This window comes from Candida orthopsilosis (genome assembly GCF_000315875.1).
Source record: "Candida orthopsilosis Co 90-125, chromosome 3 draft sequence".
NCBI classification, from domain to species: Eukaryota; Fungi; Ascomycota; class Pichiomycetes; order Serinales; family Debaryomycetaceae; genus Lodderomyces; species Lodderomyces orthopsilosis.
The window spans coordinates 95096-116366 of record NC_018296.1 but is presented as its reverse complement, the minus strand read 5'-3'; the positions used below and the strand labels follow the sequence as shown (position 1 = coordinate 116366).

Here is a 21271-nt window from a genome sequence, read left to right as displayed (position 1 = left end):
CTTTATATCAAATTATAATCTGATAAATACTCTATATACTCATCCATCTTGCTTGGCCACGCTGCCATCTCATCGTAGTTGGAAAGTTTATAAGGATCGGGAAGAATCACTTCTAAAAAGAATAAATAAAACATTGACCATGTATCAAATGTAATTACTGGTCTTGTATTGCTATTGGTTAAAAAATCATACCAGTTTTGCACTCGTTCTTCAACTTTGGCTTTATCATCTTCATTATGAGGGTTATTTTTGGTGAAATAGACTGAGGTTATCAAAGGTAGTAACAATTTCCAATACGAAATTGTCAAGTCGATATCCAAAGCTTTTTGATTATCTGATTCCTTCAAGAATCCAAATGTAAAATCATACAATTGTTTAAAATCAATCACTTTGTCGGTATCGATGTCAGTATATGTTCCTTTGTCATGCAATACATCATGATGAAAGTTAACTAAAAACTTGGACATTGCTTTCACATCATGGATCTTGTAATATTGCCAAGTAGTTAAAAACTTGCTCTTTTCGAAAACACCAACCAGTGGTGACTTTAGTAGGAATGCTAACGTTAAAGATTTTGGATCATCGGGATCTATTCCCAAATCCTCGAGGTATTTCAAAGTGCCATCTATATCTATAATTTCTGGATTGTTTGCATCTTTATACTGATCAAATATGGCAACCAAGTGTATATCACTGGTTGAGGATTTTCCATTTGATTTGGAATTGGGACTGGATTTCGATGCGTGTTTTTCATAATATGTGTCAACTGCTTGTTCTAAATTGTATTTGCTTGCATCCAAATACCTTCCTGCTGTTGTGGTTGATGTACCTGTCAATTCGCAAAATTGATTCTTTAACGCCGACTTATTGACCTGGAGAGGAGTTAGTACTTGGTCATTTCAGTGTACCTGTCACTTGGAGTTTAGTTCAACATACCATATTTGTATAATAGTGAATTGAAATCGAAGTCTTTGCTGTGATTCTCTATGTGATGATGATGATGGAATGAAATTTTGTATTGCCAGATCGCGCAAAAAGTGTTTTTGATTTTTATATTAAGGAAACTCAGAGACAACATACCAACAACAAAAGTATCACACTGATCAATCACCCACTCAATTTCATAAATAGTATGTTGATATGAATGATGGCGCTCAGATGTTATCTTTAGAACAAATTAGGAACGTCGTTGGATTTCCCTCCCTTGATGATTTATCAAGTTCACCATCTGATATAGATAATGATATTCAAATACTACTTGATTGGATCCTGCCAATAATCCCAGAGAAAAGTCTAGAGTTGTGCTTTCAACCAAATTTACTACCAAATCAAGCGACCACTACCACTTCATCCTCCAGTTTCATGAGTCCCGTTGGCCAATTGTTGAAGAAAGAAGAAGCTATTGATCCAAAATTCATGTTGCCAAAGTATTCTGATCCATCTCATAGGGTCAAACTAGCAATAAAGAGTTGTTTCAAAAACGAGTCTGATCAATTGAAGTTTATCGATCTTTATGTGAACTCGGTTAATACAAAATTGAAGGCGTTACCACTGTCTGTTGTTGCTGATCGTTCATTTATGGAATATATCAATATGATCAAACTTATGAAGCATCACTATGAAACACATCTTGACAACTTTAATCTTTCCAGTCGTATAAACTTAGCATTTACTACGAAATATAATTCTATATTAACATCCTTTTTGTTCGACAATACCCAATTTCGTGATGAATTGAGCAACTTTTTTGAAAAATCATTATTTAGCAACAGTGCACTTTCAACTCCACTTTCATCTTCAATCACATTGAACGTAATTGATATTATCTCAACCTTGGTGTCGGTGAATCTATCAGAATGTTTAAATGAGATTCTTGTCGTGCTATCTATCCAAAGAATTAAGGCATTCACCAATCAATTGTGTAAAGGGGTATGGAACAAAGCATTGTTGGAGTCTATTGAATCATTCATTCAAAATGAAATCTATCCCAATTTTTCCATCATTGTGAGTTACACCACACTGTCCAATTTAACAGATACAATGAATAATGTGTACTTATATGAATTGATGAAAATCGCTCACATGGAGTTGACATCCTTGAGAATTAAAGAGATTTACTCATTAGTATTGGATTATCCACATAGTGAAATTGCCCTTAAGGAGCTCCATACATGTTTGCTGAAGAACAAAATTGAACAACACGATGTGACAATGAATTCAACGGGGATATTTTCTTACATGGGCGATATCTCAACTCTTGCCCAAGCGGAAAAGAGGTCTAAATTGGTGCACCATTTTATTCTGTGTTGTCATGAAAATCTACTTCATGCGGGTGCAAATACTGTTGATGTCATCACGTCGTATACTAAAACTATCAAGTCGTTTTTATTAATTGACCACAAAGGTGTTCTTCTTGATAAGGTGGTGAGGCCCATACGTCGATATTTGAAGACTAGAGATGATGTTATAGTGAAATTGGTCTATGGGATGTTGGATGTATCGGGATCAAATAAATTAAGAGATTTGGCGTTGGAATTAAACTCCACTGAAAAGTTCAACACTGCAGCTCAAATCAAAGATGGTATTGAAGATTCATTAGACTTGAATTGGGTGCCTGATCCAATTGATGCGTTGCCAGATTTTAAGAGAGGTAGAGTCAGTGATACAATTGAGTCCTTGTTGTCGATTTTTGAGTCAAAGGAAATTTTCATTGAAGAGTTCACCAAATTATTTGGCTATCAATTGATTGAATCGAGAAATTTCAATGTTTCTGATATTGAAGCAAAATTGAATTTGCTCAAGTCTCGATTTGGAAAGGACAATTTCACAACCTTGGACATCATGCTACGCGATTTCCATACGAGCAAACACCTAAATACAAGAGCTTCCCGCGACGTGGCCATATTGTCACATTTATATTGGGAGTCAATACTAGATGAAATTGATGAGGAGAGAAATTCTTTCGAATTGCCACCACAAATTGAGCAGGAATTTGTTGATTTCCAACACTACTATAGCCAGCACAGACGAGGCAGAACTTTAAAGCTTGTTCCAAGTTTGGGTACTGTAAAACTCAGACTAGATGTGGGCGAGCGAATTCGTGTATTTGAAGTGAGTACCGACAAGGCAGCAATTATCTCCATGTTTGGTGAAATCAATCATGACCTTTACATTGATGATATCTCGAAATCGCTAAAAATGCCCTTGCCAATGGTTAGAGACGGGTTATCATATTGGGTTGAAGAAGGAGTACTTTGCGAGTTGAGTAGAAAAAGATATATTGCTATTGACGCCATGGAATCATCGCAAGATAAATACCCTAAATCACAATTTAGTGATGTTGAAGTTATTGAGCCGTATGTTGTGAGAATGTTGCTGAATATAACTGCACTTAATTTTGAAAGGATGAAATCTTTGCTTAAAATGATGGTTCCTAAAGATGAAATTGATGTGAGTACTATGGATGAGACTTTGTTGAAATCATATTTAGATCACTTGGTTGAAATTGCAAAAATAAACTGTACTGATGGCAATTACAGTTTGGAAAAGGATCAGTAGTGCATCACTGATTAATGTACCCCAATCAGACGCAACTCAAGGCTTTAAATGTTCTCCTTCGATTGTTATATATATTGTTACAAAGTATGTACTGATTATACAAACAGGTGTGCTCATTTTTTTTGATCTGATTTCTTTGGCCATCTTCTTGCTGGTTTAATCTCATCTGGCATATATCCTGGAACTTTGACTCCCCAATTTCTTTCCAAATTCAATTGTACATCTCTAATGTCAACTTTATCTAATTTCCTATGTTTTGCCAAATTACATGAGAATCCCATGACACTGCGAACAAATTCATCCGCTAAATCCAAAAACAATTCTTCAACATCATTATCAACGGTCGGTTTCGTGTCACCTTGATCAACAGAGAGGTTGGTTATAAGCTCGTTCAATTTTCGCTTGGTAAGGACCCGACCGTCATTATCCGGGATATTTGTGGGGACGGTTGGCAGATTACCAAATGCCCTTAGTGAATTCACGAGATTTGAGGAGGAAGTGGTAGTGGTGTTTGTGGAAACCTGTGGTCTTTTTGCGGTTGTATTAGAGGAAGATCCTTGTGGGGTGGAGGTTGGTGCCTTGACTGTACTAGATGCCTTTGTTGTGGTTGATGGTTTTGCAGATGTGGGTGACGGCGATGGTTTTGTCTCGTTTGGTATTGGTGACAGCAATTTCTTATTCACTGCGCTAGCAGTTGCATTGGGAGTAGGTTGAGGGAGAGCCGGTTTATTCTGGGAAGGCTGTTGACCCGAATTAATGAACTTTGAAGGTACAGGTGATGCAGTTCTTTCATTAGTTGACGTTTGTGATTGACTAGAGGCACCAGACCCATCCGTAGCTATTGCCACTGGTGGACGTGGACTTGGGACTGGCGTGGCATTCGCAGTTAGCCTTCCAGAATCCATCAACACCTTCCTCATATATAATGCTCCCTTGTGGTACTGCTGTAACTGAATACGACTCTCTGATAATGATTTTTCAATGGCCTGTATCCTTACAGGATCAGTCTCCTTTTCTTTTGCCACAGTCAATGATTGTACTTTTTCTGCCAAGTCTTTTAAAGCACTTTTGACTTGGTTATATTTTTCAATGGTTATCTTTTGAGCATCTGGTGTATTTGAGTTGGGTCTTTGTGGTGCTGGCGATTGGACTTGCGGAGACTGGCTCCTTACCGTGTCTTGAGACGCAATATGTGGTTGATTCTGTGAAGAAGAAAGCAGGGCGGGTAATGGAGATGGTACTGAAGGCGTGGCCACAACTGGTGCAACATTTGAAGTTGACTGAGTATTGATTGAAGGTGTTGTAGACTGATGACTGATTTGTTGACTTTGTGAAACACTTGAGGACACACTACCCAGATCAACACCCTGACGTTGTTTTTGCTGGTCGTGATATATCTTCAATACACGTTTGATCTTATCCACTTTGGCTAAATGTTCTCTCGCTTTAACTGGGTCGGTTTCCGTCTTACTGGCATTGAACTCCTGATGCAACTTATTCAACAAAACTTTTACTCTTTGCGGATTCAATTCCGCTTCTGGTGTAGGTGTTGTATTTTGGAGAATGTTCTGGCTACTTGATCCCTCCATGGTAATAAATTTATGAAGGGGGTATTGTTGTGATGGGTAGGTGATAGTTAGGCTGTTCCTTTTGAGTTTTGTTTTTCATTTTTTGTAAAGGTCGTGTGATTACGCCAAAAGTTTACAAGTTTTGCAACTACCATTCAAGATGATTCTATTAAGTCTATATATATCTACTAACATCCTGTCTTCGAATACACTGCCTTCTTTTTTGTCTCTCTTTCTCACAATGAGACAGCTTTCTCTATTATTTCCACTATATCATTGTTATCATCAACTGTACTAACCCTTGATAATCGAGAATCCATGTAGGTATTCAAAAGCTTTCTGACTTGCTTGATTAGCACACCATTCTTACACCAAGTTCTAACGGGAAGCCACTTGTCTAAGATTATGCCATTGGATGGGGTGCCATTTGTTGGGTGTAAATCGTATTCAAAACTTCCACCAAAGAGTAAAGTTGCTAATGTGTTTGAAGGTGTAACACCATTAACGTAAAGCTTATTAGAAAAGTGTGATGATCTGTACGCTATGAATGTGTGCTTTGATACCGGTATTGGTTTGTTTAAAGGGATCATTTGTCTAGCCTTGTCAATATCCACTGATCCATCTTCTCGGGTGATTTGTAATTCAAGATCTTCATCAATCTCAAAGCCAGTAGTGTTTTTGCCAAATAATATGGATGATGGATGTATAAACACTCTATTAGCAGCTAATAGTGAGTCTTGCTTAATCGGGTTCTCATTTTTGATCCAGTATTTTGTCAAACGAGCATCTGCATCTGCTTCAATAGCTCCCAGGGATGATTTCAAAAACTTCCTTGGTGGATATTGAACCCTAGCCACGTTTGGGTAAAATGAACCAATGATGATAGCTCGGATCATGTAATAATTTGGTTTGGAAACCTTCTTTGGTACAGTTGGCAGAGTCGTGAACCCTATTTCAGATAACAATTGGTAATATTGTTGTCTCGTAGAGGAAATGTCACGAAGAGAGTTGTACGACAAGCAATTCTCTGTCATAAACTTTTTGTTCGAGGACTCCAAATAGGCGAGGTAGATATTTGCCATTGCAATGAAATCACCCTGTTTGTCGCTGTGTTTTTCGGTAACGTTCTTGATTTTATCTCTATTCTCCACTGAATGCACAAATATACTACCAACAGAGCTTATCGCTGCCAAAACCGAACAGAAATCAAGACATCTAAATAGACATCCCAATAAAAGGAGTTTTCCAGTATGGGGATCAGTAGGTAAGTACGACAAGTATTGACCCAATGTTGTTAGTTTCTCACCTTGAAGAGCGCCAACATCTTGTAAAAATGTCTTTGCAGATAGCAATGAAGACTGATCTGGAGAGTCCAATCCACTCGCAATAAAATTCTCAACGTTCTTCACTCCCATAGACTTTACTATCAAGTACAAGTTTTCCAAACGAACTCGCATGATTTCAGGAATTGGCTGAGGAAGCATGGAGTTCTCAGTACCTTTAGTGTACAAATGGTAGCAAGTACCAGCGGTAACACGGCCTGAACGTCCTCTTCTTTGTTTGATTTCAGCTTGAGAACACCACTCTTCTACTAGCTTGGTAGCGTTTAAGGATGTGTCAAAAAACATGGATTTGGACCGGCCAGAATCAATCACAACCACACAATCGGGAATTGTAATTGATGTTTCAGCAATATTTGTAGAAACAACCACTTTTCTCTGCCCACGAGCAGATTGGAAAACCTTTTTCTGCTCTTGCGATGATAAGGACGAATGTAGTGGAAGGGTCCAAAAGTCAGCAATGTTGTTAATGGCTTTGATTGCACGATTGATTTCTGGAACACCTGGCATGAAAATCAATATTGAACCGAAATTATCTTCTTGCGTTAACTTCATATCGATATCCTTCACAAGCTGTGCAATCAATTCGTAGTTGATGTTTCCACTCTTGAAAAACGCAGAATCTGCACGTAGTTTTATAGTTTCTCCCGCTACTTCCATCGAATAATCTAAAGCATCTAATATGTCATCCAAATAGAAATCAGTAATAGGGAAGGTCCTTCCCTCGACATGTTTATGAACCAAGACCTTCTTGAAGAACTCATTAAACTTATCTATTTTTATAGTGGCAGACATGAGAACAATTCTTAATTTCGGGAACTTTTTTAAAATGTCCCTTAGAATGATTAGTAGAAAGTCACTATCGACTGATCTTTCGTGCACTTCATCAATAAAGATGTAGCCGAGATTATCAAACAAGGATCGATCTTCGTCTTTAGTTATATTCTGGAGTATTCTGAGTAAAATACCTGTAGTAAGGAAAGTGATTCTAGTAGTAGGGCCCACTTTGTTTTCTCCTCTAATCATGTACCCGGTTTCTTGTCCCAAAGTGTCTCCTCTCTCTTCTGTGATACGAGCAGCTAACCCAATGGCAGATATACGTCTTGGTTGAGTGCAAAATATTGTTGTTGCAAAGTCACCTTCCGCATTCAAATTGTCGAGGATATACTGCACGATTTGGGTTGACTTACCCGATCCTGTCTCACCAGTTATTAGAGTAATTGCATTTTGGTTGATAGTATTCACTATTTCCTGGGCTTTCTTAGAAACAGGGAGTTTTCCTCTTTCAGTCAAGGATTGTTGCAATAATGCTGCTCTATTTTTGTAAGACAGCTTTATTTCGTTCTCGTTTTGCTTCACCCTTTTTCTACCTTTAAAGCCCTTATCAGCCCCTTGTGAGTGCTCTCTTTTCTCCGTTTCTTTTCGATAATTCACAAGAGGGCCAGGGTCATTAATAATGTTTATCAAATTCTCCTCTAACCACTCGATAATCGAAAAGATCATACATTCTCCTATATGTAAAGTCTTGAGAAGGCTTCTCACAATTGACAATTTGACATAGTTTGCTAGGTTATACTTTTCCGCTACAACCAATTGTATTCCAGGTATTTCATTGGGGTAATTTGAGCTTTTGAAAACTTTCAACTCAATTGCACCTTCACCAACACTAATAGGATTCAAAGGAACCGTAATGCTTTTTCCATCTGAGACAGTTGCACCTCTAGTGGAGTCTATAGCTTCCACCTCTTGGTCCCAGAGCTCTTGGCTTTGATCCTCCGTGGGCGTCTCATTCTCCTCAGTGGCTAAAAGTTTTGTGAGCCGAACCGCTGTTTCTATCTCGTTCTCACCTGTCTCTTGATAAACACGAATGATCTCATCCTCGTCAAATCCAGAGTGTCGGAGCCTCTTTAAAACCAACTCAGTCTTCAAATTTTGTGAAATCGTAAGCAGCACTTCCGAGTCCTTGCGCGACTTGGCAAAAAGTATAGGCAAGTCGTCTTCAGGGATATGAAAAATCAACCACTCAAGGGCATCAATAAATTCCGAGGTGTATTGAAGAGCCTCTTTCACGTGGCTCTCTCGAAAACCCAACCCAAGCAATTTCTTCACAGTTGATCCGTCTGCTGTTTTGTTACCCTCATTCCATTGCAAATGCCTTTGCACCGATCTTTCAATCTCAACTCTCATATCTGAGGGTATGTCCATCAACGGAGCATGTTCCCAAGCACCTCTGGGTATAGGGCTTTTCGTGGTTGTTGCTACTGATGGCACTGGTTTTTGTCCGATGTTTATGACTGGCTTATGGGTCTTTAAGTTTTGATTATCCTTTGCTGTCCTTTCCTTTTCTTTCTCAGCTTTGGCCTTTTGTTGTTCCATGACCACGGAGAAGGGGTTTACATTATATCTTTTGTCGTGGAGTGTTTTATCATCCTTCAACAATTGTAATCTCTCTTTCTCCAAATCCGACCAATAGTCTCTGAAAATAATCGGGAGCAACATCTTCATGTTCTTGACGTAATTTACTCTGTGCAATACGAATGTTGCAACCATGTGTCTAGCCTCATTGCTAGTTTCTCTGGGAGAATAGGTGGGCGTATACTTTACAGTGATTAATTCTCTTGTTTTTGGATTTTCCCAAGATAAGGTCACTATCCCAACGTAGCCATTGGACCTCCTCATCATATCATATTGGCATTTGTTCCATTTTTGTTTTTGGCAATGTTCATTAAGTAACGTTACGGGTAACTTTCCTGTCCATCCAAAATTTTCACCCACGACTAATCCACGGGATGGTTTTTTGGGATCATCTGGTGTGGTTTCTTTACTAGCCTTTTTCTTGGTTACAGGCTCTGCCACAGGTTTGTTCTTGTTCTTGGCCATCTCCAAGGAAATGCATTGATTTGGAATTTTTTTTTTTTGGTTTCTATCTCTTATATGCAGCAAAAGCGGACCGAAAAGTGTGAGTGAGACAAGGAGCATCCAAAGATACCTGGATGATATTTCTAGGTCTGAGATTAATAATCGAACTGTTAGACCGGGTAAAAATTCAAGTCGTGTAATTATTTTTGGGATTCCGGGTGTTAACTTCTTTAATACAATTACCCGATTGTTAAAATATTTGCATTATTATGTAACAAAAACATATCAATTCTATGAATTTCTGGCTCACGATTTTACATTGGTAACAAGGAGGCTCAATAGTTGAATGTAGCAGCAGAGAGACAAAGTAGTCAAAAAGAATGTGTAGAGAACAAAAAACATTCATTGCCTACTTGTAGGATAAAAAAAGTGAGATAGACAGGACTCGAACCTGCGACCGTTGGATAGTTCACATACATGATTGGAATCCAAAACTCTACCAGCTGAGCTACTACCCCTTAATACCAAATTTCGTTGGCGTTGATGACTTAAAACATATTAAAAATTAAATTTTCAGTTCAGTTTATTTAGATTTAAGTCTCCTAAATGTTTCCTAGAAATGTCAAGTGTGTTTCATGGTAATTACGGTATGAGTTATCACTAACTAAGAAAAACTCTCCTAGCTTCTACCTCGCCTTATTTGGAGTATAGCCTATATTGCACGTTACAATCAAGACCAACAGTTAATGAAATTTATTGTGTGAGCTGCTACAGCTGCTCAAATGAGATAGGATTTTGATCTTTTATATTGATTTCGATAGTATCTCAATAATAGCCTGAAATCAGTCACTATGAGATGAATATGACAGTATTACGTTCAACAATAAAAGACACATACCAGAGAGAAGCCATTCCGAGAAATCAACATCCCCTCAAATCGAAAACCAGGGAATATTTTGTACTCAAAAAATGTATTTAGCTGCATCAGCTTCCATTTGAACCATTCCATAGTTCACACATAGCCAAGCAAAATTGTTGTTATAAGAAATAGGAGTTACGTAACATCCTTTACATTAGAGTCGGACTAGTCATTCTGTTCAAGGTACCTGTTTATTGGTGTGAGATAAAAACGAATAAAATCTTACATAGAATAATACCTCTGTTTTTTGGTTTTAATTACTGGACTTCCACTAAGATGCGCTTGGCTGCAAATTTTGCATTCATCACATTTTCAATAAACGGAGAGTTGTTCAAACAACAAAACACAGCACAGGGAAAAGGAATACTTACTCCACTCATGTTAACAGCAAGATCCAATCACTACACAACTCAGCATAAATTCAGGATACTTTTTCTGCTCTCACTGTCTTGGCTATGCACATAACTAAAAATCACGCAAGAATAGTCTATTCGTGCTAAGTGAGCTTCTGTGATTTTTTGTTGTTAAATTTACGAGGCGCCCTTCTTAACGAGACATTGGTGAACAAAGTCGGTCTAAAAGTTCTTGCTATAAATCATGTAATGGTATTTTTATGTAAACGATACACAAAAATAAAAACAAACCCACCAAAATAAGAAGTGATACAAAAATCGCTCAAAGCTGACAAAATTACGAACTTTCGCTTGGCAACTGGCGGCATCTAACCTGATAGTTAAAAGTCGGAGAGTTGTGCGGCATTTTCGCAACAACAGTGCCAAAGTAACAATTGACGAATGTACCCCTCACCTCAAGTTACGCACAGTAAGTGCATATCATCGTTTTTCGGGTTTAGTTGAATTAATCGAATTATTCATCATTAAAAAGGTTGTCATGGAGAAATGTGAACAATAATTTTCACACAAAGTAGTTTTGTCAAAAGGAAGCTTAAACAATACTGGATTATATTCCCTCAACCAGAAACTTAAACTTAAATCACCCTTTGCCACCGTCCCTTTTTTAGTCCGAATTCTTTATCGTAAAAGGTATTTTGGTACCGATGTATCAACTGCAATCTTGGCATAGAATTAGCATATATATTGAAATTTCTTATCACCGATGCATACTCATAGGTAGAGCGAATGATTTGTGCCGAATGCGAAGTTTTCAAGCCTCTTTTTCCTATTCAAACCCACTCTTGACTGAGATGGATCTCCTCGTAATTTGGGATGATACACATTTATTTGATTCCGTTGTTGCTAGAGCCTTACTTGTGTACCACCTATTGAGTACACTAGAGGGCCCCTCTTCCCCCCCCCCCATTTCGTCTAAACCTGCAACCTTATATGCAAAGTCGTACTTGAAACATGTTCTATTAATTCAGTGCTGCAAGTTGCATAAGGGCGGTTTTACTAAAATATGAGAGGTAGTTTACGAACTTCAACAACCCAATTCTGACAAGCAGCCGGTGGTTTCTCTTCTGAATGTACATATTACTTAACAAATTTTGCATTTGTTATTATAATCGAATCAAGCTAAAATCAGACCACCAAAATGCGCTTGCCACATGACAGCAAACCCAAGAGCAAATATTGAACAATAGCAACACTCATTCTAATGTGTTTGTGTTGGATTTCAACTTTGCAACTAGGTCGGTTGTAAAAAGTTAGTAAACGCGGCTGTTGTCAAAACAAAATCCAAGTTGAGGATTCCCCCAATAGCTCATACAGCTTTGTTGTCGATCTCCTCAACCAGATTCACCACTTTGTTGAATCCATCCTTTGAGGGATAATACTTTTGTAACAAAACGGGTGGGGAAACAATGATACATCGTCACTTTTTCCATTATATTCAACTGCCTAATTTGACTCTCTTAGCACAGATAAAGTCAATACCTGAAAAGACAATGGAGACACAATGCCCACTGTTAAGTCAAAATAACTTTGTTCTTTTTGGACTTGCGTTTGCTGAGAACAATACATCGCTTGCCTTGAAATCTCTTCACAAAGTGAATGCTTTCCACGGATAAAGTCTACGCACTTCAACAGAAAAATCACACGGGTATCTATTAGTATATATAAACAATTGAAAGTAGAATTAAAAAAACACATAAGCACAAATAACATTCCAATAAGTAAATTGCAAGCAAAACAAGGTGATAGCAAATTGATGTTGTCAACATAACCAGCAATTAATGTAATTTCGAGATGCATCTCTAGCATATCCGATTGACACTGTCATTCAAGACCTCTCTAGAAATGGTTATTATTCATAAAGGAGTCCTCGTATGCACCAATCAATACATCAAATGCACCAGGACCCTGAATATTTAGTGATCCTCGAGCAACCTCATTGTAGAAGCTATCATCAATTGCCCTCTCCATCAATGGGTTCGTTGGAGAGAGATCAAAGGAAGACTGTAGCGAAGCTCCCTCACCAATTGCATCATAATACTTGTCGGTTTCATTGTATCCATCAGTGAGTGATTGAACTGCCGATGAAGGCTGTGAAATAGAAGATATGTCATGCACAGAGCCCGCAGGTGATACTTCAACACTGTTGTTTCTCTTCCTTATTTCAAACGAGGCCTGACGCCTATGATGAATTGGTTTATGAATATTATGGTGATGGGCAATACAGCTTTTCAATTTGTTGCTCTGTGTTTGAGAGAGTGTCGATGATGATCTGCGAAGAGCTGACATTGTGATGGGGCTGTTAGTGGTAAATACGGATGAAGGTGGAGTAGTTGTAGAAGATGAATTGGGCGCTGAAGACAACGTATGTGCTTCGTACTTGTTACTCAATGACGTAACGGACGAATTTTTGCTTATTGGTTGGCTACAATGGTTGGTGTAGTTGTTGGAGAACAATGAAGCAGTATGTGGAATGTGGTTGTGACCGTCGTAATCTCCACTTCGTTGATGATGACTGTGCTCCAGGTGTTCGTGAATACATGGCGGGGATATTCCATGGTTTCTCTCGGGCGAGTCACTGTCCACTTCTGATAACATAGGATCGTTTGTAAGCCATTTTTCATCAGTACTGAAGTTGAAGTTACTTGAAAAGCTGTGCACTGAAGCAGGAGACGCTGGCTCCTCCTTGATTTTTCTTTTCATTTGTGACCTTGCAGATGAGGATGAGTTTGTTCTGTTTACAGGCTTCATTATCGGAGAAGAATGTAGGTCAGACGAAGCTACTTCACCACCAGCAAGCTTTTCCGACTTGTGTTTGGCAAATAGTTTTGAAGATGGTTCTAAATCGTCTTCATTGTAGTTGGCTGCAATCAAAGCACCTTCCTCCCATTCGATGGGAACATTCTTCAACATACCACGCTGTTCAATCAAGTACGACACAACTTTGTTGATTGGGATACTGTCAACCTTGTCTCCTTCTTCAAATGATTGTGGTGAGGATGTATTGTCATCGAATTCCTTCTTGACCAGCAGCTTCTCTTCTTCCCTAATAATCTCATCAATGAAGGACAAATGGGGTCTTGACAACTCGATTAACTTTTCAAACAGCTTTGATAAGATGTCCAACCTTGTTTCCAATAATTCAATGTATCCTGGTGGATGGATCTTTTCCTTGACCTTTCTCTTTTCTGTAAATACACAAATTTTATTGTCAAGCAAGCACCTATTGCAAGGCTTTTTACCGTCACATTTGGTTTTCTTGATACGGCAGGAGTCACAGGCCTTTCCGACTCTTTTCTTCTTAACATGACAACTGTGTGAAAGGTTTTCAGATTGCATTTTCTCGGTCCAAAGAATACAATAATAACTCGGATTTAGTCAGCGTATTAGTAATATTTGTTCCGAACTTGAATATCTTTGTTCCGAACGTGAATATCTTTGTTCCAAACACCAATGTGAATAAATTGTAAAAAGGGGATTAATGGAGCTGTGTTGAGCTTTTCAAAGAATCAATAAAGGTTTCCACGTTTGAATATTTATATATGTTAGTGTTTTTTAATGGTCAGTTAGATGATTAGCACCGTATATGTAGGAGTTTGGTTTTGTGCGCTTCTCGGATATGATGTCGGTTATAAATCACTTTTTCTTATTATGACCTCACAAACTTTTCTCTCTATTGTCTCCTGTAGGTTTTGTTTGATGTAAAACTGACGCAGAAGCTAAAAACAGTTGAATTTGCAGATGAATGACCCGCTCGTTTTGGTTAGTATTTAGTAAAATTAGTAACCACTGTTGAGGTTATATTTGTAATAGAGTTCCGAATTTGGTCTATTTATTGAAAATATTATTCTGGGTCTAAATTTAGTATGGTTGTTGTGACTTGGTGTGTAATTTGGTATAGAAAATAAGAGAAGAGTTCTTGATAACAATTTGAGGTTATTTTGATCCGTATTTATAACATTTTCGCAAATGCCTCTCTTCTATACAATAACCACACTTCTTCCTAAACACCAACGAAGATAGAAATCAACTGATAATAGTGGAGTGTACATACAACTCACAAATAACTATTTTATTGTGGTTTGTAGCTCTTCTGGTTGCTTTTATCTATATGCAAATTCGCTTTTCTTTTTCAAGTTTGCATTGTTATTTTTTTGTGTAGAATTTTAGTTTATACGTAAATCAATCCACAAGGCGCCCATGAATAAACAAGTCCTGTATATTTCCAACTCTTTCTCTTTCACACTAAATCTTATGTCCGATTAATACAATACAAAAGGCTTTCACACACTCGACGCAATGTGAATAACAAGTAATAAACGTATGATTAAATTTGCTTTGAATCCCCTCTCCACACATTATGCTCCGTTTTTCTTAGCAATAAAGCCGATAATTCGTTTTTCAAACAATAAGATATACCTCTTATGTAATTCAAGCAAAAATCAAGTAACATTTTCTTCTAGATCCGATAAGCAATACTATTTAAGAATTTGCTCAAATAATAAACGTTTTTTTTCGCTTGTCACATGTTGCTGTCTATTTGATGAATTATTTATGTTTAAAGTTTGATGGTTGTGATAGAATTTGCTCAAACAAAAGTGCATTAGCAAGATTCTAATAGCTTGGTAAAAGAGAGCGATATAGCTAGCATACATCCCGTGCAGTAACTACTCTGGAATGGGGCTGTTTTCTTTGACCCCTCACGTAGCTCGGTTCTAATATCCCTGCATTTGATTTGACTGAAGCACTCAATTTCCTATATATTTTTGATGTAAGCGCCTAGCACAAATTCATTCTGGAATTGTTCTAGATTGTCAAGAAGTGAAGGCTAAATACACCTTGCGCAGATTACATAAAGCTTTGGTAAAATTTAGTAATCGCACATTTTGCATAACATTTAATTTCTTTTTCGTTTCTTTTTTTGTACAACTTTCACCATTTGCTCTAAAATGATATCTTTGCTTTGGTTTGCTTTCTTTCGCAACCGGGATGACAACTATATGTGTGTAATCAGTACAAGGGCCCCATAACCAAAAAACTTAGAGCTTTCTCACAGTAATGCAGCAATGAGGTGATTTTTGGATTATAGCCCAGGGATCTTGCGATCAACGCACTGAGGAGAAGTTCAATGAGGGCTGATTTTTTGTCACCATTGCATCAGATAAGGAAAAGACAATACACAGTTTCTCTTTTGTATACAAGTATGTGTTGATTTGTTCCCCAAAGATAGGGGATTGGTCGTAAACTTTCATGAATTCTGCTACGATTCACTTCGATAGTTATCTCAGTATGCCGCGTTTCTTATCTTAAGCAATCACAACCAAGAATCTTTCTACATTTACAGGCTCCTTTATACTTTTGTGAGACGAGATATATACAAAAACTTAGGGTTTTTCCGCCTCGATATTGGCAAACATAAGCCTATTTGCTTTGTTCTATGTACATGTTTCGTGTTTCTCACTCTTCTTTAACAACAAGACTAAATTATTTTTGTCGAGTCAAGCTATTGGCCCATGTTGGGTTTAGCTGCAAGACCTTTTTTTGGGATAATATAAAGTAGTAAAGCCTTCAGTGCAGAGAAGGGTTGTCGATTAGCATCAATAGCAGCTTAAATCCCGTATCTAATACAGGAAAGTCAAGGTTATAGCAACCAGTTTTGTTTTCTCTGTCCATGAGCGCCAGGATACATATATCCAATTGTGGCTCATTGCCTACAAACCGTTTTGTTGTCATAATCTATCCCTAAAATTGCTCTGAATACAAAGTCAGCTGCGGAAAAAAGTGTTCGAGGAAAACTATTGTGGTGGTAATCAATAGAAGTTGAGGAAATACTAAAGCTTCCGGATGTGATAAATTTCCGGTCAAAGGTAAACAAACAAAAACAATAGAATGCACAGTGGTTTAAGAATGAATACTTCGACAAACCCTTGGCCCGAGGGTTCTCAATCAACGATAATAAGCATTTCGCCTCGTAGGACCATTATATAAGTAGCTAGTGAGTTACTAATGTGGTAACACAGTGCAGTCGTGTCCCTTTTATTGGATACATTACAAAAGAAGTTAATTACACAAAATATTTATTGAATATTTTTTTCAATAATGCGCCAATGCACGGCGTCTATTTATTTGCAGATAATTGAATGGGGGTAAAGAGTTATAGTTCCCTTGAAGCTGGTAACCAATCCAGTGTGTACGAATAACGTCTCACTAGTGAATTGTTGAGCACAATTTAAGATAGTGTCTTAGATTTGCTAAAAGATGGTATAGAAGTTGATTGGTTTAAAAATTGTATTTTGAAGACTTTATATTTAGTCTATTGGGGAGAACATGATCTCATTTTTCGTAGGTTTACACAATTGACAATTTGTATGCTTTCTGTATTTGTCAGAAGAAGACTATGAGGTAATTACTAACTTTGAATTTGTGATACAAATCGAATTGGTGCAACAATTATTGTGTAATTTGTGTTATTTTAGCTCTTTTTCTGTCAAAACAACTGTTCAAAAGTTGCCATCTTTGTAATTCGTTTAAAGCCAAAAGCCAGCCACAAATTTGGCATTCTTCTATGATACAAATCACCTGAGGCCCTACCTGTTGCGCTACACAAAATACCTATTTGGCTTGCTCTTTTCCCAAATGGGAAGGGGAGGTGGATGCTACAAAGAAGATCGTGGAAAGCATTAGTGACAGAACAGACTTATAGTACAGATATAATTCTTTTGTGGAAGTGTTCAGTTAAAAAAGATCTAGTAGTTTGTTATTGTCTCTTTCGTGTAGTAGTGCCCAGTAGGAAATATCAAAGTCAATGGCTCTCCCAGCTATTTAATGATATAAATAGCTAGCAAGAGATGAACCCCCAACCCTTTGCTGTGTGTTACACTCGAGCGAGGTATACCATCTCCGGGTTATAGTGTTAACTCTACCTATTTGGCACCGAGTGGTTGTCTAAACTGGTGTGGGGCAGTAAATTTCCATTACCCCCAAAAAGTTTCAGTGCGCACATTTTCAACGTTCTACAACGACCCATAACGCAATTGCAGTTGAGCAGTCAATTGCAAGCCCCTTGCGTCAAATTATTTGATGCTGGTTGGCTGATCTTTCGTGATTAATTAAAGGGAGGTAAACTTTTCGTGTTTTTTGTACTTTTCTAAAATTGGATAAACCAGGTAGAAGCAACTTGCAACCAGAATGGTTGTAATTGTATCGCAAAAGCGTCTTCTATTGTTTTTTGATTTGTTCTGTCATTTAATTTTGTGTTTGACTAGAAATAGAAAAAATCCTCTATTTATAAGAATGAACTATGCGTAAATGTAACAAATGTAATGATAAAAAAATATTCGCATAGGGCGATAAATCTTCTAGCAAAGATAATTATTATGATATTAGTTTGTGGTATGGCTCTTTGAACTCTTTGTGATTGAAATACCGCAATGTTAACATTGTGTAAAGATGGGATAGGTTTTGGGAATTTACTGGTATGTGAATAAACTAAACTAGCCCTCTCGTTTTGTGTACATAGTAACTCAAATTGTTGAGAATGTTCTCTCATTCCCTAGGGCTATGCACTAGGATATACCAGAGTAACGAATCTGTATATAAATTCTCCTAATTGGGATAAAAGTTGGAACTATAACCATGTCCTCTTAGTTGCAAAGCAGTAGGAGATAAATGCCAAGTTTACCAAACTGTTGTAAGACAAAGAAAAAGTAACACACATACAATGCCCCGGTAAAATTTAACATTACTTACATTCAAAATGTTTGTGTGATTGGATGTTTCCTTTAACCAGCAGTACTCTGACATTCCAGTCATTGGATAGTATTTTGTTATTACGAGGCGCTAAGTTTAGTAGCCTTTTCTGTCATCCACATTAACTATTCTTGAGCAGTAAGTATTGCAAGCTCCATCTAAAATGTATCACAGAAGTTTGAATACAATCTGTCATGGATGAGCCTCGGTTTGATAGTCTCAACCAATGATCTAAATTATCAATCCGTTTAATTGTAGTTCTAGAACAAAGTTTACATACAAACGAATGTTGAATGTGTTTTATGCCAAGCAGCGGATTCTACTTATCATATCTATATGCAATCTTCATTGGGGTGCATACTCCTGTTTATCAAAAGCAAGTCAATTCCAGAACTGTCTTTTTCAAATTGAGCAAGTAGAAATACTTACTTTGCACTTTGCACATTGAATTTCCTATTGTTCCCTCGGAAGTCAACTTTTAGACTATAGCTCAACAGGTCAGCTTTAGCTCTTACTGCAGATTACATACAAATTTACCCCCGGAATTGGATAAGATTTGCATTATTTTCAACAAAATTTTATTGTTTTCTGCATATAATTTGACTTCCGGAGGAAGATTATTAATTGCTTGCATAAATTACCCCCGAATTTCAAAATTATTGCCCCATTTATTAAACAACATTCATAAATAGCTAAAAAGAGACTCTCTTAACCTTTGATGATGCCACCTGGTGTTTACTTAGAGAGGAGACAACCATATACAAGGGTATGCAAAAAGCATCAAAATAACTCGTTCCCTTTCAGCTGTCATTTGAAAAATACTCCTCCCTTTTTCAGTTTTGACACAAATGCATGTCTGTAATTTCTTTTGTGTGGTTGTAATTTGCTACTTAGATCCTTTAACTTTTGTAAAACTACTTGGATCTGGTTGTCAACGCAACCAAAATGTGGTTGCAAAAATTATTAAGCTAGAAAAAAAGGACCAAAAGCCAAGTGTAATGAAATAGACACATAACTGCTAGGAGAACTACAAAAAAAAACAATATCTGAGCCATTTTAACGGTAGAGTGATAAGATCTGGTTTGTCCTTGGGAAACAATTATACTTCTAGACTTCAACATGTCGGAAGCTTGCAAAAGTATAAGCGCCACGCAGGGTCTTATAAAATTATATGCATACACGATCTTAACCGTAGTTATTCGCAATCGGCTATTTTAATTCAGGCGGATCCGCCTGTAATTAAGCTCGTAAATAAGGTGAATAGCATTGTCGCTTCATATTAAGAGTATTTACCAAACGTTTGATTCTACAGAAAAGCACCGAATGTCACTGTGTGTCTAGTTTTAATATACACAGAGCCCAAGTCACCATAGAGCCGGAAAGATTTTCTTCAAGAAGTGACTTCTAAAAAGCCTTTTGAACAGGGCCAAGAAATGGTTGTGTTTCTTGTCTCTCATATAAATCTGATTGCCGGATTAAAATGCGCGATATTTCGTTCCAAATATTGCGGGAAAAATATTTGGTTGGCGCGGGATAAATGAGGAAAAGATTGAAAAAGCAGAAATTTATGATTAGCAGCACGCGATATTCCAAAAAAAGATTTGTGAATGTTTAGATTCAGCTCTAGAACATGCAAGTGTCACATAATTTGCGCTTAGGAGAGTAGTGTAGTTTAATCGCTCAGAAAATGGAAATTTGAGAGAGTCGTGTAAGTCAGACAAAAGGCTAGGTCTAAGCTCATGATTCTCTTTCCGCGAGAAATAAAATAATGTCTGCGACCACAATCGAAAAAAAGGGGAACAAAATTAGAGCGGATAATTGTATAAAATGACCAAAGCAACAATTGAAAATGATCTTTCTGTATTGCGTTAGTTTGGACCGCGTGGTTTCGATGCACATGTAAAACCAAGATTTGTATTTATACATTTAGCCATTTTCTTTCCCGCGTGGCACCTTTGTTCACATATCCGGAGTAAGCAAACCTTCACCGCATATTCGTCATCAGATTATTCTATGAGCACAAAACTTTAGAGAACATTTCGTACCCTGTGCAACAAAACTTTGTGTGATATGGAAAGCTTAATGGTAAACCGAAGGCGGTTAAACTTGAGTACAGTTTATATAAAGAGTTCGGTTTGCTGTACCTGTCTTTGGAGCAAATCTGTTGAGCCATATCAAACACTAAAAGATTCACTATATTTTTTATTACTATTTTTGTTATCGCTGTCCAAGTCATGTCTAACGTCAACACGACTGTTTTTACTTGCAATTTTTGCAGCAACCAGGAAGATTCAAAACAAATTCCTGACACATTTTTATTATTCATCAAGATAGAAGTTGATGGGGAGGTAATGAAGTTTTTACACGTTGCTAGCAGATGATCTCGGTTGTGTTTTTACCCAGTGCTCCTAAAGGCTTGCTTATTTTAATTCATTAATATTGCTATATTTCTTTTTCCCGGTTTATACCCCAACAGGGATTGTGTGTGACTGTTCTGTATACGTTTTTAGACACTATAATACATTTATTTTAGAAAAAGCTGTGTGAATCATTGTAAGTACATGAAGCTAGTCCCCTAAATAAAGCGGATAGTACTTTTCAACTCATGTACGCAATCTGGGGATTGGGGTTTACAGTAGGGCGCCGAATCGACTGCGAACTTAAACCTTAATTCCTACCAGATTTGACCAATTGATCATCTCCCCACTGCTATTTGAAGGGTATAAAGCACTCTGAAATTATTCCAACCAACCAGTAATAGAATTCCGAATGACCTGGAGACGACCGTGAAGTTAAAGAGGTCGCATTTTATTTGAACTTTTGATGTCACCCATTAAGAAAGAACTTGATAGTCTGTATTTGCATCAC

At 37.4% G+C, this 21271-nt stretch overlaps 6 protein-coding genes and 1 non-coding gene across 7 annotated transcripts; 2 read left to right on the top strand and 5 right to left on the bottom strand. All coding sequences in view use genetic code 12, as the record gives it.

The window, feature by feature from the left end:
• Positions 1-2: 2 nt before the first annotated feature.
• On the bottom strand, positions 3-939 carry CORT_0C00580 (Dcn1 protein; the record flags this gene model as incomplete). Its single annotated transcript, XM_003868292.1, has 2 exons — positions 3-872; positions 937-939. 2 exons carry the CDS (start codon positions 937-939, stop codon positions 3-5), a joined length of 873 nt encoding a protein of 290 aa, XP_003868340.1.
• Positions 940-1140: 201 nt separating this feature from the next.
• CORT_0C00570 (Apc2 protein) lies at positions 1141-3558 on the top strand (the record flags this gene model as incomplete). The annotated part of the gene is made up of 1 exon (XM_003868291.1): positions 1141-3558. One exon carries the CDS (start codon positions 1141-1143, stop codon positions 3556-3558), a length of 2418 nt encoding a protein of 805 aa, XP_003868339.1.
• Positions 3559-3671: 113 nt separating this feature from the next.
• On the bottom strand, positions 3672-5147 carry CORT_0C00560 (hypothetical protein; the record flags this gene model as incomplete). The annotated part of the gene is made up of 1 exon (XM_003868290.1): positions 3672-5147. One exon carries the CDS (start codon positions 5145-5147, stop codon positions 3672-3674), a length of 1476 nt encoding a protein of 491 aa, XP_003868338.1.
• Positions 5148-5362: 215 nt separating this feature from the next.
• Positions 5363-9445, bottom strand: CORT_0C00550 (hypothetical protein; the record flags this gene model as incomplete). The annotated part of the gene is made up of 1 exon (XM_003868289.1): positions 5363-9445. The coding sequence occupies one exon, from the start codon at positions 9443-9445 to the stop codon at positions 5363-5365; it is 4083 nt and encodes a 1360-aa protein (XP_003868337.1).
• A 310-nt stretch (positions 9446-9755) lies between these two features.
• CORT_0_Trp(CCA)_36 lies at positions 9756-9843 on the bottom strand. Its single transcript has one exon. It is a non-coding gene (tRNA).
• A 2650-nt stretch (positions 9844-12493) lies between these two features.
• On the bottom strand, positions 12494-13993 carry CORT_0C00530 (Fcr1 zinc cluster transcription factor; the record flags this gene model as incomplete). Its single annotated transcript, XM_003868288.1, has 1 exon — positions 12494-13993. One exon carries the CDS (start codon positions 13991-13993, stop codon positions 12494-12496), a length of 1500 nt encoding a protein of 499 aa, XP_003868336.1.
• Positions 13994-20637: 6644 nt separating this feature from the next.
• On the top strand, positions 20638-20784 carry CORT_0C00520 (hypothetical protein; the record flags this gene model as incomplete). Its single annotated transcript, XM_003868287.1, has 1 exon — positions 20638-20784. The coding sequence occupies one exon, from the start codon at positions 20638-20640 to the stop codon at positions 20782-20784; it is 147 nt and encodes a 48-aa protein (XP_003868335.1).
• Positions 20785-21271: the final 487 nt, after the last annotated feature.